This window comes from Pteropus alecto, unplaced genomic scaffold, assembly GCF_000325575.1.
Source record: "Pteropus alecto unplaced genomic scaffold, ASM32557v1 scaffold114, whole genome shotgun sequence".
Taxonomy (NCBI): domain Eukaryota; kingdom Metazoa; phylum Chordata; class Mammalia; order Chiroptera; family Pteropodidae; genus Pteropus; species Pteropus alecto.
In genome coordinates this window covers 5,407,913-5,426,696 of record NW_006435793.1, presented here as the reverse complement: position 1 = coordinate 5,426,696, position 18,784 = coordinate 5,407,913, and the positions used below count along the sequence as shown (strand labels likewise).

General features: G+C 37.7%; 1 protein-coding gene and 1 pseudogene across 5 annotated transcripts in view; one reads left to right on the top strand and one right to left on the bottom strand.

Moving 5' to 3' along the window:
* The window catches only part of GNE (glucosamine (UDP-N-acetyl)-2-epimerase/N-acetylmannosamine kinase), a 30,292-nt gene extending 24,606 nt beyond the window's left edge, over positions 1 to 5,686 (bottom strand). The window contains exons 1-3 of one of the 5 annotated variants that reach the window (XM_015589077.2): positions 5,220 to 5,298; positions 1,892 to 1,975; positions 790 to 992 (exon numbers count right to left, since the gene is read on the bottom strand). In XM_015589077.2, the coding sequence (XP_015444563.1) occupies positions 790 to 953 (164 nt within the window). In that variant the 5' untranslated portion in view covers positions 954 to 992; positions 1,892 to 1,975; positions 5,220 to 5,298. The other 4 variants (XM_015589079.2, XM_006911580.3, XM_015589076.2 and 1 more) reach the window with 4 other exon arrangements.
* Positions 5,687 to 17,940: 12,254 nt separating this feature from the next.
* LOC112479494 lies at positions 17,941 to 18,058 on the top strand (annotated as a pseudogene).
* Positions 18,059 to 18,784: the final 726 nt, after the last annotated feature.

The following is an 18,784-nucleotide window of genomic DNA, read 5'->3' as shown; positions in this document are numbered from 1 at the left end:
TATTTGTTTTTGTTGTTATTATCTTGTGTTTAAAGAACAGTCTGAAAAAGACAACTTTAACACAAGTTTCTTTCATATTTAATACTGTATTTTTGACCATCTTTGGAGACTTCATTAACATTTTCATGCCACAAGGGTGCACTAAGTGCCACTTTATTACGTATAACAAAAGGAATGTCCATCTTTAGTTTATATATTCTGCTTTCTCAAATATTTCTCAACTTTCATTTTTCATAGTTCAACTCTGATCAATAACAAACCTAATGTCATCAAAATAAGCATCAGTGGCAATGGTAATGTGGCATTCTACTTTACCTTGTAGACCAATTAGATTTTTAACATCTTGTTCCATATCTACTACTTTATATGCTGTTGACCTATATACCAGTTTTAATGTAGAATTATCATTAGAACTCACAATACCGATTATAAGGAATCACATTATTATATTACACCATATATACTTATATGTGGCATTTCTTCTGAATGTAATAACAAATAATAACATTAAGAGCTATCACTTATCAAGCTTCTGTTAAGCAGCATCACTGTGAGGAGTCCTTTATATCACCATCTCCATTCTTCACAATAACCTATGACAATAGTTTTCATTCCATTTTATAACTGAGGAACCTGAGGCTCTGAGATGCTAAGCAACTTCTCCAAGGCCACATAAAAGCTAAGTGGTAGGACTGGGATTTGAAGCTGGGTCCACATGGTTCCCAGATCCAAGCTCCCCCCAGTACGCCACGTTGCAATGAAGAATATAAGAAAATGCTTTCATCTTACCCATAGTCATCTATCAAGTGCGAGCCAAGGACCACCACGTCAAGTTCAAAGAACTCAGGTTCCGTTTTAATGCCAAACATGATTGGTGCGAGTTTAGAATAATCAGCACGGTTGCAAGTAGCAACACAAACCCGAAGCTTTCGGTTATTCCCATTCTTCTCCATGACTTTTTTTCTTTTTGAAACGTCTTTAAAATAGAGTTCCTGAAGTTGCAAAAATAAAAATTATTTATGATCAGAATGATAGGTCCTACATATAAACATACAATTTTGCAGTTCTAAGTCCTTATCCACAATTTAGTATAGTGATTCTTAGCCTTATTCCACCCTCACTCCTATATGACACATCTACTGCTATATCCAGTCATGAAGTTCCAGCAGACTCATTATAATTCCACTCCTTTCTCACACAATTAATATACTGGAATGCAATTAAGAGTGACATAAGTCGACTCTCATTTAAAAAAACAAGCAAACATCAGCTCTTTATTATTGAAAATTACTTGCCATACCTCACAATTGACCCCAACATATCAGTCTATTGCAAAACTTTGAGAATTACTGATCTAGTTCAATTCTATCACTTACAGAAAGGGAAACAAGTCTTGAGAGGGGAAATTACCTCCCCAAGAGTCAAGATCATGTGTTTTAAGGGATGAGATCTATTCACCCTCACACCACATACCCCCTATATACAAAACACTGTGATTAGTGCTGAGGAAGAGAAAGACGAGGAAGATATAATTTTTTTTTAAAAAAACCACCCTGCCTTCAAGGCTTCATTAGCACCTATTGCCAGTGAAACCTGACAACTCCAAATGCCTACCAGAATCTCCTGTCTCATAGGCACCTTAAAGTCACTATCCCAAACAGAACTCATTTTCTTTCTTCCTTGTTCTCCAACTCAGTTATGAACTTTCATTCATCTAAATGCTTTGACGTCCTTGTTTCCTTTGTTCCTCACCCTTACCTCCTAAAGCCCTAACAATTCCACCTCCTGAATATCTTTCAAATCTCTTTCTCTCCATTCCCACCAGGACATCCCCTAGTCCAATCCTTCCTCTTAGATCTGAACTATTTTAACAGCTATTGAAGTGGCTTACCTGTCTCTAGCCTTGCTCTGCCTCCCACAAACTTTCAGAGTGATCCTTCCAAAGTTCATAAATCTGATTATCAGAGTACACCACCTAGGGACAAAGTAGACACTGCTGATTTGGACCTAGCCCATCCTTCCAATCGTTTCTCCTCTAACTGCAATTACCCTTATCCTGTGCCAAAGCCATACTGAAGTGCCTTCAGTTCAACCAATGGGTCTCTAATCTAGATGCAAGTACCTATACCTAAAACTACCTCTCCCTCTTGCCTGGACTCTTCCTCATCCTTCAAATTCAGCCTCAATGACGCCTTCAAATAAATCTCTTTCCTCTTCACTTCACCCCTCTTAGTTGCTGCCTGCCTCTGAGTACTGTGGCCCTATCGTACAGATATAGACTGTTGCTCAAATCCTCTGCCCACCCATCCCTCCACCGTTCTATTCGAAAAGTAAAAATCAGGGGCAACAGATAAGATATTTATTTTACAGAGCGTTTAAAACTTCCTTAGATCGACATAAAATTTCACTTCATGGACTGATCTCAATGCTTATCTTTCAGGAAGTGTATCAATATTTAGAATTTGCACTCAGGAATCTAAAGAAGCTTGAGTAAGGATGCCAATAAAAGAGTAAATGGTAAACTCTGAAACTCAGTGGAAATCCCATCAGTAGCCCACTGCTGCTGGTACCTCATCTCTCTTAGGCTAGAACTTCTGTGATCACACAAATTGCCCATCATTAGGCCCATTCTGAATTTTCAATCTCTAGTAAAAACTAATGCCACCCAATGGAAAGCATTTATAAGACAATGAAAAGAGCATTCTGTCAAGGGAGTTGTACAGTAAGTCCTCAGTTAACATCTTCGATAGACTCTGCAACTTGAAGCGAAATGAAACCAATTTTACCATGGGCTAATGGATATAAATGAATTCAGTACCTATGACATCTCATCATTATAACAAAATGATTTTGAACTAAATAACAGTAAATACCTACTGTATTCATAAGATCTAAGCACTACCTAATCATGAAACAAAAATATTTTTCTAAAAATGGTTGTCTTAAGTGTTCTTGTACATAATCCTTTTCCCACTCATCATTAAATGTAGGCTGAATAAGTTGTTGGTGATATTTAATTTGCTGGGTGAGGCAAAGCAAATCGTTCATGGTTGGTCAATTTGTATTTATTTTAAAAGAACAGTAAACTTTCCATCTGGCAATACTAAAATTCCTAGTATTTACCAGGTAACTCAAAGGTTATTCTACCAAAATAGAGAGTAAGACAGCCATATAAATAAAAATGAGAAATACAAATTAAGTCAAAATGTTTTTAGGAAAGAAATTAACTCTTAAAAATAAAATAATGGCAAAACGCCTTTTAAGGAGAGAATTCTTTTTTAAAAATAATTTAACTTATTTTTTGATTAGGTGGTACATTCACATGGCTTAAAAATGAAGTCACAAAAGGCTATTAGCAAAAAGTCTTCTCATCTGTGTTCTCAGCCATGTAATTTTTCTCCCTGGAAGCTAAGTCACTAGTTTCTTATCTACCCTTCTATAGATAAACTATGCATTCATAAATAAATATATATATTTCTTTACAGTAAACATTTGCTAAGCACTTCTGAGGTGCCAGGCACCAAGAGAAAGCATCAACTCATTTCATCCTCATAGCCCCCTATCTTATTAGTGCCACTTTAGAGGTGGGCACAATGAAGTACATGAAAAATAATTTTCTTGCCCCCAAATCGCAGTTAACTGCCAGAGTCAAAAATCAAACCCAGCATTCAGAACACTGCTCACACCCAGTGTTTGCCTTGTGTCTGTTCATTTCATAAATATCCGTAAGTGAGAACTTTCCTTGTACCTGGTCCTGCCATGAGAACGTGATATAGTAGTCCCCTGACCTTTACCTGAGGTTCACTTTCTGCAGTTTCAGTTACCCTTGGTCTGAGACAATTAAATGGAAAATTCCAGAAATAAACAATGCATAAGTTTAAATTGCATGCTTTTCTGTGTAGCATGATGAAATCTCACACTGTGCCTCTCAGGACATGAATCATTCCTTTGTCCAGCATATTCACGCCTTACATGCACCCCGTCATTTGGTCGCCCGTTCAGTTTTCAAGTTATCAAATCGATTGTCATGGTATCACACTGTTTGCATTCAACTCTTATTTTACTTAATAATAGCCCCAAGCACACACAAGAGTAGTGATGCTGGCAATTCACATACGCCAAAGAGAAGCTGTAAAGTGCCGCCTTTAAGTGAAAGGTGAAGGTTCCCAACTTAAAGAAAAAAATCATATGCTGAGATTTCTAAGATCTCTGGTAAGAACAAATCTATGGGTAAAATTGTGAAAAGGAAAAAGAAATTCATACTAGTTTTGCTGTAACACCTCAAACTGCAAAAGTTACAGCCACAGTGCATGGTTAAGTGCTTAAAATGAAAAGGCATTAAACTTTATCACAGGTATGCATGCATGCATAGGAAAACAGTATTTATAGGGTTTGGTACTATCTGCTGGTTTCAGGCATCTACTGAGGGTCTTGGAACCTGTCCCCCACGGATAAGGGGGGACTACTGTATATCACACTTCCGTCAGTGCACAGGGGATGAGATTTCCATCCCCTGAATAAGATGGAAGGGGCTATAAGAAAGTGGTCTGAAATTCGGGACCTTATTCTTGAGCTACAATTCGTTTTAGCTTCTTCCAGAGCTTCTAGAGTTGGGTAATGCTAAGTTACACCCCACTCCTCCAATCGGAGGAGCAAAGAATACTTTATCGTGGTCTAACAATTTTACAAGTGTGCTCAGGATTGGGGGTGGGGTAATAAACACCTATCAAACTTGCAAGGAAGCCCAGACTCAGAATGCATTAAAGCTGGGAGCAGACCTTCAAAATCATCTTTTAGTTCACCTTAATACCTCAAGGCAACTTGCCTGCCCAGTAAGCTCTCCGCTCTCTCTTGCACACCTCCGTTAACAGGACACTCACAATCATTCAGGACAGCCTGCTTCCTTATGGACCGCACTGCCTTTGGAGACAGCGTCAAGCTGAGCCTCTCTCTAACACACCGCGGCTCCAACTTCCCGGTTATTCTCTCCGGAGCCACACTGAACTTGCCTGCTCCACCTGCCACAAGGTGGAGCCCATAATGGGACCGAAGAGGGGCCCTGGAGTGTAGGCCCACGGAAGACAGGACGAGGCCCCGGGCGGGTGCGGTGCGAAGCCAGGGGTGCTGGAGGAGGAGGCCCTAAGAGGCCGGGAGGATGCTCTCCCCGAGCCCGCCTCCGCCCCCCATCCTCGCGACCCCGGCTGACGTGCGGCTCTCACCAGACGCTCGTCGGCGGCTCCCTCCTGCGCCGCCGCCGCTGCTACGCCCCGAGGGCACGAGCCGTAGGCAGCACCTGAAGGCAGTCGGGGCGCAGGCCGGGCGCAAGCCCGCCCCCTCAGCTCCGGCAATCGGCCCCGCGGGTCGATGACTCGTCGCTCGACCCCGGCCCCGCATGCCCCTACACGTCCGCCCCGAGCACCGAATCGGCGAGCGCGCCCTTACGTCACCTGAGAGAAATCCCGTGATTGGCTGTTCCCGTCCGCGCCCCACACCTCCCCAAACCGTTTCCAAAGAGGGCCAAGGGCGGGGCGCGCCGAACGTCTTCCGTGGTCGTGGCATTGCTGATCCTCTCTGCTTCTGCTCTGTTCCAACGCCGGCCACGCGAGCGCTCGGGAACCCGAGTCCTCCCACGTGGTAGTTGTTTCGGCCTTGCACCGAAGATGGAATTTTTTACGTCTTCTATCCACGCAGTCACTTCACAGGCTATGACCAAAATAATACCGTTGTGTAGCCAGTCCACCACTGAGCCCCCTCTCTTGGTCACACCACTCTAGAACCCTGTCTGTCTGCTGGAAGCCTCTGAAGGAGTGTTGACGACGACCAAGGCAAGTCAGATACTAGCTGATTATTATAAATGAGCTCCGCCTAGGCCTCCCCTGCAGGGAAACCTCAGCCAGTCCTGGCCAAGGGACGTCCAGAGAGGAACAAGGCTGTGATGGGAAAAAGCTCACACTGATGACTTTTTAATGATCTTTTCCTGAGTCACCATTGACAAAATTTGAGTGATGATAAAACGTTTTTACAAACATTAAATAATATACCACAGATGAAACTATTTAAACAGTCTAACAATTTATTGAGTTCTTACTGTAAGAATATATCTAGACTTTTGCACTTGATGTATTTCAATTAATGACAAAGCTCTAATTTGCAGAAGACTCATTAACCGTTGGTTCCCCTGCAGCTAGCTCGGAGCCACTAAAAGATCACATCAGCCACAAAAGGACAGACGTTAAAGGGTTTTGTGTAAGCAAGTGCCATCAGATTTCTTTAAATATCACTTTGGCCTGTGTGGAGAATGGATTGGGTGGGAGTCAAGAATGGTGGCAGCGAAAAAGAAAAGTGTTTGGAAGGATACTAACAAACTGGTATTGCGTCTGATAGGGCTGGGAAGAGATGGACTTTTCACGAAATTCCTATTTATAATACCTTTTGTATTTTGTAATGTATACACATATTCTGTATTAAAGAGAATGAAATAAAATTGTTTTAAAAAATAGTGGCAGTGAAACTCAATTGAAGTGGATGGATATGAGATTTAGTTTGGAAGTGGAACTGATGGAACTTAAATATGGATTAGGTATGAGGGGATGACAAAAAAGTAAACAAGGATGACTTCCACGTGTCTGGTATTAGTAATTGGGTGATTGGTGACATTTACCAAGATGAGAAAAGCTGGAGGAGTGACCAGGTTTGGGGAATTTAAAGTAGTTTCACTTTGGCAGATGTTATGTTTGAGATGCCTGTGAGATTGCTACATGAAGCTATTAAATAGGCAAAAGATATGTGAATCTGAACACAGATTCACTGGACTGTAGATCGTTTATTAGTTTCCTATTGCTACTACAACAAATTAACTCAAACTTAGTTGCTTAAAACAACACAATTGTATTATCTTACAGTTCTGGAAGTTAGAAGTCTGAAATGGGTTTCTCAAGGCTAAAATCAAAGTGGCAGTGTAGGTATCACAAAAATTTATAGCTATGTGTGGTGATGGATATTAATGACATCGTGGTGATCATTTAGCCATCTATACATATATTGAATCATTATTTTGTACACCTGAAAAAAATATAATATTATATGTCAAATGTATTTCAGTTTTTAAAAAAAAGGTATCAGTACCTCTGCCTTCCTTAGGCTACATGGTAGAATCTGTTTTCTTACCTTTTCCAGTTTCTAGAGGCTGCCCCCCATTCCTTGCCTTGTGGCCCCTTTGACCTCTGCTTTCCTTGACACATCTCTCTCTGTCTCCCTTGTTCACTTAAAGGACTCTGATTATATAGGATCCACTTAGGTAGTCCAGGATAATCCTCCCATTTCAAAAACCTAATTTAATCACATCTGCACGGGCTTCTGCTATATAAGGAAACATTCACATGTTCTGAGGATTAGGATGTGGACATCTTTGGGGAGCTATTATTTTGCCTACCACAAGTGGTATTAAGTCCCAGAAGATGTCCAAGGTGGACATATTGCTTTTAAAGTTACATGCCATACCACCAAATACTCAGAACATTAATTTTTTTCTCTTGAAGTTAAGAAAAATTAATTTCAAAACCAGTGTTAATGTTCAGCTTTTTAATCTGGGTGTTTATTAAATGGGTGTGTTTAGTTTGTAAAAATTTAAATTGTACACTTGATATGTGCATGTTTTTGTATGTAGAAGTGCAATACGTTTTTAAAATAATGCTTAAGATTATAGCTAAGAAAAAATGTAAGTAAAAATATAAATACTTTTAATAATAGGTAATACAGTTTTGAGAATTTGTGCACTTACTAAGCCACTTGTAGATTTTGTGTTTGACTAATATTGAGAATTTTATATTTCTATATATAAGTCGAGTAGTTCTGCATTCATGAAATCATTTAACCTTAAATGAAATGACCTTTTTAGAATTTTTCCCTATATTCTCTTGAGGTAAAGTTATAGGAAGGAGCGGTAGGAGGCATTTTCTATTGGCTTTTTGAGATCAATTTTCTATGGATAAATAATGCTATATTTCTGGATCTCTGTTTCTTGCTATTCAACAGAGTTAATTAATATACCAAGAATCTATCCAAGTCATTAAGTTTTGTTGATTTGGTTTGGTTTTCTTCGACTTTGAGGGTTCTACAAGCTGCAAAAAAGCACTTATAGCTTTGTAGTATAATAAAATCCGATTTCTCTATAGATTATTCCATAAGCAGAATTATAACTTCAGGTATTCAGGGCATAATTAGACTATCAAAGAATCCTATATCTTAAAAAATCATCTAATTCAGCCTTCTCATCAAAGGGGTAGTCTTCTTTACAGCATCCCTGACAGATGTTCATCTGGCCACTTTGGGAACATTTCTTCTAATGGGGACTTGTCTTGCTCTTTTATTTAGTAATTATAAAGTACACTGCCTTCCTATAAATTCTACCCACATATTAGTAGCCTACTATTCTAAAAACTTTATTTATATTCACTCAGTACTCCTAACAACCTTAAGATATAGATTCCATCACACCCATTTTATAGGTAGGGAGACTAAAACACAAAAGGTAAGTTGCCTATGGTCACACAGTTATTAAGCAGAAGAGCCCAGCCCTTGGTCCCACATGCTTAGCCACTGCCCTATATTTCCTCTTTATTAGTAAACAGAGACTTTACACATTATGATAGAAACCTATATTCAAGTTAATCTCGATCATGAATTTGGGGGTAAGTTGTTCTACGAGTTAAGAATTCACATGATTCTTCTACTGTCTAAGCCCACCACATCTCTCTGAACTGCTCACATAAATGTCTTAAGATATTTTAAAAGACATCTTTAAAATCAAAATATATAATGTCTATGACATTCTCCGGATGTACTAGTTTAATAAAGCCTTCAAAAAAGAAAATGAGGTCATTTTGACACAATTTTTAAAAATAAACTTTCAATCAGCATTATTGAATTCCGAATTTTCATGAAGTGAACACATCTGGATAACTACCACTAAGATAAAGAAAGAAAACATTACCAGTGCCCATGGGCTACCTACCCCAGGGCTGCTTACCCCTGGGGCCACCTACCAATGACCCAGGAAAAGGCCCAGCACCATGGCTGTGCATAGCAATAGACACAGCAGTACTGAGCACACTAACCTAGTTCCCTGAAGCACTGAAGACTTTGGAACACAGAGGGTTGGCCATTTTGGAGTGAATTGGAAAATGGGGCATGTTAAAAACAGATGCAGATGTGCTATGAGAGGTGGCACAGGTGGGTCATTGGGAGAGAATCCAGTCCATGACTTGCCTTGGATCCTGAACAACTCTCTGACTTCAATTCATGTGTATCACTAAAATATTTTATCCCTAAAATAAATCATCTTTTTCTTAAGGTACCCTTTTTCTTACAGTCTGAAGATATTAGCACCAAAACCTTAAGTCAGGAAGAATCCCCAACTCCATAATTTTGATTCCCCACTCTAACCGATTGGTAATGCCTGCCTAGAGGACTGTGTGGAAAATGACTCTGAGGCTGAGTTTAATGGAAAAGAGCACTATGGTGTTTGCTATGTTGTTTTTTTGAGGGGGATAGAAGGGAAGGAGGGATGATGCCATGCACTTGCCATTCCTGACCTTAGCCAATATCATGAAGAAATCAAGAGATGGGAAATGTTGAGCAATTAATCAGCATATTAAGCTGGATATTTCTGTTTAATAAATATATTTCCCGTAGCTGTTCCCTTCACCCCACTCTATAACCTGGGCACAGCATTTTTAATTGCCAGAATCTCTTGAGTATATAAAGAGATAAAACGCATCTTACAAACCAGATATCACTGCATGTCAGATTGTTTATAGCTAGATCAAGCCATATAGGCATTTTCCCAGAACAGATAGAATTACTCTTGTTATTCTGATGAGGTTACACTACATAGATGGGAAAGCAATTCTTTTCCCCTTAGGCAAAGCACATAAAGATTAAGTTTACATTAGCTGAAAACAATTTAGTAACGTCCTAAATTGTATGGGTCAACTTCAGGTTTGCAAGAGCATGAGATTGAAAAATATGCTTACAAATGTACTCATTAAGATACTCATAACAAGAAGAGAAGCCTTTTTGAAATTAATATTTCAGTGCCATTAATCACTATGCATATCCTCAATTACTGATCAGTTTGTCCTGTCAGCCAATCAGCTTTTTAGAGCACCTGTGGTTGTGAGCCATCCCTCTGCTAGCTTTCCCAATTACAGAAGAAAAGTACAAATAAATACAATGACTGTGTGTTTGTTTTTGTGAAATATTGCCCTTCATTGGGATTTTTAAATGTATTTTATGGTCTTTGCAAGTACTGTATTTTAAACTGATAAATAATTTTTATTCCTTAGCTGTCTGCTAAGGAAATGAGGTAAACCAGAGAGTGCTCAATCATCCTCGACTAATAGGAGTTCAGAAAATTTAATTGGCATAGCTATTCCAGAAGAACTGGAAAAGAGTTAAAAACTAGTTTGCCTTTAACTTTGTTGTAAAAAGTTGGATCCACAAGATTTGTTCTAAAATAAACTCATGCAGAGTTATGTGGGAAGTATGTTCTTTTGGGCTTCAAAGAATCAGGCTAAGATCAACAGCACTCAGTACCAGCAACAAGCCTTCGGGAAAATTTCATGCTTTCTCACATAGGCTGGGGAACCAACCATGGTACTAGTCTAAAACTCCTAGAGCTGAGGAACAGTCCTCATTTAGCAGTCAGCATGCAGCTAAGGATGAAAGGTGGGGTCCCACATAGTATTCCTTTGGAGTACCGAATTGGGCTTCTTCACACTTGTGTGAATGCTTAAGACACATCCAAGTATACATAATTAATAGCCATAAATTCAAAGCAGGAACATGTCTTTCACTCTTCTCCTCTGGAGTGAATTAATTCAACCCTTCGAATCATTTCTGTTTTTCTTCCCTACCGTGCTTCCTGTCCCTAAATGTGGCCACTGCATTATAATGACACCTCTGCCTCTGGTCTTCTGTATCCTCTATCTTTCAGAAGTCCATTCCCTCTCAAGTCTTCCATTTTGACTTCTGTGTAGATAATTCCTTACATGTAAACTCTAGCCTGATCTTCTTAGTTCTAGGCCCATATCTTCAATTGACTGCTAGATATTTCATCTTAAACTCAATATGTAAAATTTAGTTTGTTTTTTCTCTTCTTGACTTCCCCATTTCTCTTCATGGTATCAACCTGACAAAAAAAAAATTTAGACTAAAAATCATGAAGTCATATTTTAATCTTCTCTCTCTGACTTTTAACATCCAATACCTCAAATTCTTCAAAATGGATTTTATTTCCTCTTCCCTCCCCATTCCTACCATCACCACCTTAGTTCATTCAGATCTTCATCCTCTTATTTCCGTAATTCTGAGATGCCTATATTTTCATGATTTTACATACCTAAACTCAAGATTTACTTTGACCTAGATTACTGTGTTTCTACTTGCTCTTCCAGCCTGCAGTCCCTTGCTTCTCTAATTTGTCCTGCACACTTCTGCCTGATTAGTCTCCTTAAAAGACTGCTTTCATTAAGTTGCTCCTTTGCTTAAGGAAAACTTCAGTGGCTCCCACTCCCTGCTAGGGAAAGTATGCCCAGGGTATCAACTTCGGCATTATAGGTCCCCAACAATCCTACCCTGACCTCTTCTCATCCTTACCAACACTTTCCCCTACCCAGGTCCATAGGCCCTGAACAGCTCTCTCTCTGCCTCTGTTGTGTCATTCCCCACAATTAGAAGGCTTTTCCTCCTTCTACTTATACCAGACTCAGGCTTCAAGCCCTATCTCTGTTGTGAAACCTAATCTGAATCCTATCTCAAAATAATCTCTTCCTCCTCTGAGTTCCTGTAGCACTTGCCTTGACTATTCATTTCATACTTATTACTGATTACCATCAGCAATCCATCTGATGTTTTATAAGGAACCTGAAAAAGTCAATCACATCAGTTACCTCTCTCTACATGTCCTATTTCTCTTATCAGATTGTACATTCCTTGAACTTAGCTCTGTTAGGTATACTTGTCTCCCTGATATATCCTTGAGTCATGAGTTTTTAAGAAATACAGTCTAATAAGCATCGAGTCAAATGGGGAGATCACATCTCTTACCAAAGAGTCATTGCCATCCCGATTCTTTTCCCTCTGATGAGTCCAAGTCACTTGTATTCAACTTCTCCCATCTACCCTCCTTCAGTACCCAAGTTTACGCTCTTAATAGTACAACACTATTGCTCAGTCTTTATAGTGGATCGAGTGTAAAAGAGCATGGCAAGTTGAAGAACAAGGAGAAACTTAGTGGTATTATAAGAGATATGCGAAGGCAGAAAGTAACTGGAGATGCAGCTAAGATGTGAAGTAAGGCCAGGTCAGTGAGGACCCTGAATGACATCATGCTAAGGAGGTCAGACGTTCTTTCTCTTCTCTAGAATTGGGAGATTTTTAAATCAGGGGACTGACTTGATCAAATTTGCTTAATTAGAATTGTGGAAGATAGATTGGGAAGAGGAGGAAGGACTAGAAGAAGGGAGACCAGTTCGAAATAAAATTTCAGGACCTGAAGTAGGATGGAGACAGTGGGAATTAAGAGCAAGAGGATGGAATCAAAAGAATGTGGAGAAAAAAATTGACAGAACTTGAAGACAGAGGTGAAAGTGAAGGGTTGATGATGGAAGAGAATGATTGATGTTTCTACTTCAAGAAACTGGGTGATAGGCAATGCTCTTATCTGAAATAGAGGAGAAGCAGGTGTGGGGATGGGCTGGAGGAAGTGGGAAGATAATGAGCTCTGATTAGGATATCTGCAGTACCTAAAGGACATTTTCATGAGATTGAGGACCTGGAGAAAGATATGAGTTGGAGATACAGATTTGCGAAAAGGTATAAAACTCACCTTCCCAAAAGTTATATCTTTTTTGAAATACACTGCTACTCCTAGCCCAAGGCACCCAATTACATTTCTTGTCCTACCTGTTTTACCAGATTTTTCTAAGGCCTCTGACTCCCAGTCTGTTATACTTTTGTTCTTGGCCAGTTCAGAGCCCTTTGTGTAATATTTTACATATAGCAGTTATCTAAATCTTAGACAATTAGACTCTTAGACATTGTTAACTTTAATTTTATAGAGTATAAAGTTCCGTAGAAACCCAAAGACTTCAGTTTATTGTGCTTCGTGTTAAAACTTCTGTGGTGCTTTCCCGGCCATGTTTTCTCTTTTTCAACTTATTTTTTTCCAACTGCCCAGTCTTTTCTGCCCTCCAGCTTCTTTTCTCTTAACACTTTCTTTATACTTTTGGTCACTGCCTCATTCTTGAAACTTTATTCTTTTTGGGTTTCTGTGATACCTCCTGATTTTCTGCCTACCTCCAATCTCTTTGGGTGCTATACTTCCTCAAACCCCTACTTAAAATGAATGTTTCCTAGGATTCCCTATTTAGTCTTCCTTTCATCTTATTTTAGAACACATCTAGTGGGACCTCACCCACTTAACAAACAACCATTGAAAATGATTTCTAAATCTGAATCTCTAGCCCAGTCTTTCTGGTCCAATCCCAAACACCCAACTCCTTTTAGGATATTTTTATTTTGGATGTGTTCCACAGGCACTTCAAATCAGCTTGACAAAATGAAATTTTCTTCCTTTCTGTAAACTTGGGCTTTCTCCATTCTACGTCTCGGTGACTGGTAGTACTGGCCACCCAGTAAGCTAAGACATCCTTGACTTCTCCTTTATCTCTCGAATTCAGTCTGTCATGAAATCCTATAAATTTTGCATCTTAAAGGAGCATTTTCCTAGAAGAAAACTTGGTGTAATTGAAGATAATAAGAAGGGAGAATAGCCTATAGAGAAGACTAGCCCGATAGGAGAAAAGTTTCATGGAGGAATATTGGAAAATATGGTTGTATTATTCAGTGGGAGAGTACCTGGGAACATAACTTATAGGCCACACAGAGTTCTTCCAAGTTGATGCAGCCACAGAACCATCGAACATAGGCAGATGGATGAAATGGTAATTTCAAGGCTCATTTTAAAAAAATCAGTCACATGAGAAATGGGAGTGAGAGCAACTATAACCTTAGTAACTAGAAACAATCATGTCTTAGATTTCACCGAAGACACGAGGAAAAAAAAAAAAAAACTAAGAAGCTCTGACTTTGAAATTAAATGTAAATGTAAGTGCTACTAAAGAATAAAAATAATAAACTCTCATTGAAGAAGGCAAATTGAACTTAGGTTTTGCTGGTACAGCTAGAAGTAGGTCGTACTGAAAATAATTGTAAAAATGACATCATTTGTTTGAAAAGTGCTTATAAGCCATTCCTTAACTATAAACAATCTTTAAATAGCATATATATTTTTAAATCATCAAATTAAAATGTGATGATAATTTCCGAAAATATCTGGATTTCCACACACCTCAATAAAATTTTTAGGTTAAATAAACCACTTTATAATATAGCACACTATATTATAAATTGATATTGATATTATAAATTGATATTGATATATTGATAAACATGGCTATATCCATTTTATTTGTCTTAGATACTAAATAACTCAGAGTAAGTGCAACCCCCTCCCCAATGTGATTCATCAATAGTTAAATAACTAGGAGAAACAGGAGTTCAAGTCCCACAGCTCTATTTAACATGCCTCAAAAACAAAAGAAAAAAGTAAATATAGTTGCAGCAACCTTCACACTTTTGGAAATAAACTACATTTATGAAGTAGAAGATTTTAAAAAGTAAAAGCAAATCTGCTTTATCGAATGAAAGCATGAGTAATCTGAAGGAAAGAGTTCGTTTTCATTTTAGACATGCTAAGAGACCATGAGCTTCAGCACAGTAACTGAAACAGCAACCATAGAATGACTAATATGAGAGAACATTTAAAAAATATGACACTAAAAATAAATAATGGATATGATAGATTTAAAACCAAAGCTCTCCTCTTTCTCCTTGTAACTTACCCTTTTGTTTCTGATTGCAATTTCAGTAATAAAGCTCTACGAATCACAAAGTTACTTACATGAGGTCCTTGAAAGCACAGCTCCCTGAAGGGATACACATTGATTTCCATCCCGTAGCACAAGCTCTGTCCCCGGTGTTGTCTGAATCAATGAGCAGGGCAGCTGTTTGTTCTCTTGGTTTAGCAGCCACAGAGCAGTCATTAATAGGCACCTGAATTCCAGACTAAATCTTGAGCCCCGCCTCACTGAAAGGAAGGGGGAAAAAAAAAATCGCCATGAATCTGAACTCTTCCTGCATTCCTGGACGGTAGCTTGAAAGTAGGACAGTATCTGAGGGTAACTTCCCCGTTTTTGGTTGACCATTCTACCTGATGATTTTATTTTCCACTAGAAAAATTATTTTCTTCTGAGTTTCTTGAAGATAGAAACAAATATCTACAAACAAAATCTCAAGTCTTTTTCATGTTGTTTTCACACGCGAGTACATTCAAACTATTTATTGATATGCTACTTTGAGCCAAAAAGTAATAGAGAAATTAAACAAGAAGATTTAAGTTTCCTTAATAGTCAGTCATTAATATATTTAAAACCCTTCCTTTCATCAGATTGAAGGAAAAATCAATATTGTTGCATTTTGTCTAAGCTACGTTAGAATAAGAAACCATTGCTACATTTTATAAAGGTGCTCAGGGGCCGCCTCCATCTTCAGCCAGGTTAGTGGCAAGGAATACAAGCTGCTTATTCTCATTTTATTTGTATGTGTTCATTTGAACACATCACTAGACTAGCCTTCTTTACCACACGAATTTATATTTTACATAAGAAAGCTAAAGTAAAAAGTAATCCATTTTTAAGAAGAAAACACATTATACTGCTGTTTTTAAAAACTGATGAACAGGATGGGAAGCATATAGACTAGCATAAGCTAGCACATTTACTGAACTAGCACAGGCTAGCACAAACCAAACCATGAAATTGGTTTACAGAATCCCAAATAAAATATTAGTAAATAAAATTCAACATTGTGTAAAAAGAATAATACCAAATGACCAAACAAATAATGTTTGTCTCTGAACTGTGAGGATGGTTCAATTTTAGAAAATGTTTTGATATAATCTGTTATATTAACAAAAAACTATATGTTAGATTTTGAGAAGCATTTTCTACATCCATTTCAAATTAAAAAAAAAAAAAAGCTCTTCTTGTAATGTAGGATATCTGGAAACTTCCTTAACTCGTTAAAGAAAAACTACCAAAATCTACAGCAAGCATCACATGTGATGGTGAATCAAAAATCCTGTCATGCTATTGCCATTACTATTCACATTGCACTGAAGGTTGTAATCAACGCAACAAGACAAGAAAAATATATGAAGTGTGAATACTGGGAAGTACGAACTAAAGCCATTACAGTCGACCCTTGAACAACGTAGGGTTTAAAAGTGCAAACCTTCTTCCAACCATGCAGTTAAAAACCTGCATATAACTTTTAACTCCCCCAAAACTTAAGTTGTCCCTAAGTATCCATGAGGATTGGTCCCAGGACTCCCCACTGATACCAAAATCTGCAGATGCTCAAGTCCTCTATATAAAGTGTCATAGATCATTGCATACAATTGACCCTCCACAGTAGGGTTTAAAAGTGCAAACCTTCTTCCAACCATGCAGTTAAAAACCTGCATATAACTTTTAACTCCCCCAAAACTTAAGTTGTCCCTAAGTATCCATGAGGATTGGTCCCAGGACTCCCCACTGATACCAAAATCTGCAGATGCTCAAGTCCTCTATATAACGTGTCATAGATCATTGCATACAATTGACCCTCCGTGGACTCCCAACCATTGATTAAAACCAGTACAGGTATTTATTGAAAAAAAGCCACATATGAGTGAACCCACACAGTTCAAATCTATGTTGTTCAAGAGTCGGCTGTATTTCTTGTAGATGGCATGGTTGTCTGCCTAGATATCTCGAGAGAAGCAACTAAAATAACTATTGTAATTAATGAGAGTTTACTAAGGTGACTGGATACAAAAGCCCCAGTAATAACTAATAAAATGTAACAGGAAAAAAATCCCATTCACAAGAACAACAAAGATGATAGAGTACCTAGGAATTAACCTAATAAAAAAATGTATAAGACTTATATGAAGATAACTTTACTGGAAGACTGAAGAACTTGATAAATATATAGATATTCTATGTTCCTGAGTGAAATACTCAATTTTGTAAAGATGTTGATTCTTCCCAAAAAATCTATAACTCCAAGGTAATCTCAATGAAAATTTTCACAAGATTTTTAATCAGCTGTGACAAGCTGCTTCTCAAGTTCTTCTAGAATAGAAAATAAACAACAGCAGAAAAAAGTTTGAGGAAAAAATGAGGTGGAGAACTTGCCCTACAAGAAATGAAAACAATCTACACAATTACAGTAATTAAGCCAATGTAGTACTGAAGTAGGAATAAACAAATAGATTAATGAAAAATAATAGAGTCCAGAAATTAACTCATGTATTCATAGGAATTTAGCTTATGATAAAGGTGGAATTTCTAAACATGAGAAAATGAAAGATTATTAAAAAATAATACTACTACTGGGACAATAAGAGAGCCACACAGAAAAAAAATGAAGTGAATTTCTACCTTATATACATACTCAGAAATAAATCCAGATTGATTCAAGAACTACATTATACAAGTATTAGATGAAAACACAAAGAAATATTTTTATAATCATGGAATAGGAAACACTTAGTAGTTATAAGAAAAAATAGACGTTTTATTACATAGAAATTTAAAACTCTGATGGAAGATTGGGAAAATTATTTGCAACACATATCTTAGACAAACACTTAGTAACTATAATATATAAAACTCCTACAAATATTCTATTAAAAATAAGCAAGCTAATATAGAAAAATGGCAGAGGAGAAAAACAGATAATTCTAAAAAGAGGACTACGGCCATGCTACCCTGCTACAGCCATTCCACCCTGAACAAGCCTCATCCCTCTGATCTTGGAAGCTAAGCAGGGTCGGCCCTGGTTAGTACTTGGATGGGAGACGACCTAGGAAGACCAGGTGCTGTAGGCATAAAAAATTAAAAGTAAAGGACTATAAGCTGACAAGTTCCTTGCAATCTGTGAGGTCAACCAAGGTTTGCCTCCCCTAAAAAGAAAAATTAAAAAAATAAATAAAATAAAAAGAGCAAATACAAATAATCCAATACATATTTGAAAACATCCTCAACTTCACTAGCATGCAGGGAAATACAAATGAAAACAAGGAGAAATTGTTTTTTGCCTATCAAATCTTAACAGAGCTAAAAGGATTGATAATATGTAAAGATGCTGTTGGGGAAACAAGAACGCTCATACTCTGTTGAGAGTATAAAAGGTTACCTCCTTTTTGGAGAATAATTTGTCACCATCTGTCAGAATTTTTAATGTATATACACCCATCACTTCCACTTCATCTGTCCTACATATATTCCTGTAAATGTGTACAAAGATATATGTGCAATTATGATCACTGTACCTTTTCAAAAATTGGATGTAACCTAAATACTTCTCAATAAGAGACTAGTTAAAAAAAATACAGAATATCCACACTGAAAATACCACATAATTGTTAAAAAGAAATGCATGTCTGTGTGTATCTACATGAAACACTTTCTAGGGCACATTATTAAATGTAAAAGCAGCATCAAAACTATATGAATAATGTGATCCCATGTACGTAAAAAAAAAAAGAACTATATTCTATACATTTTATAGATATATATAAATGTGTAAATAACCACATCGTAGTCACCAAACC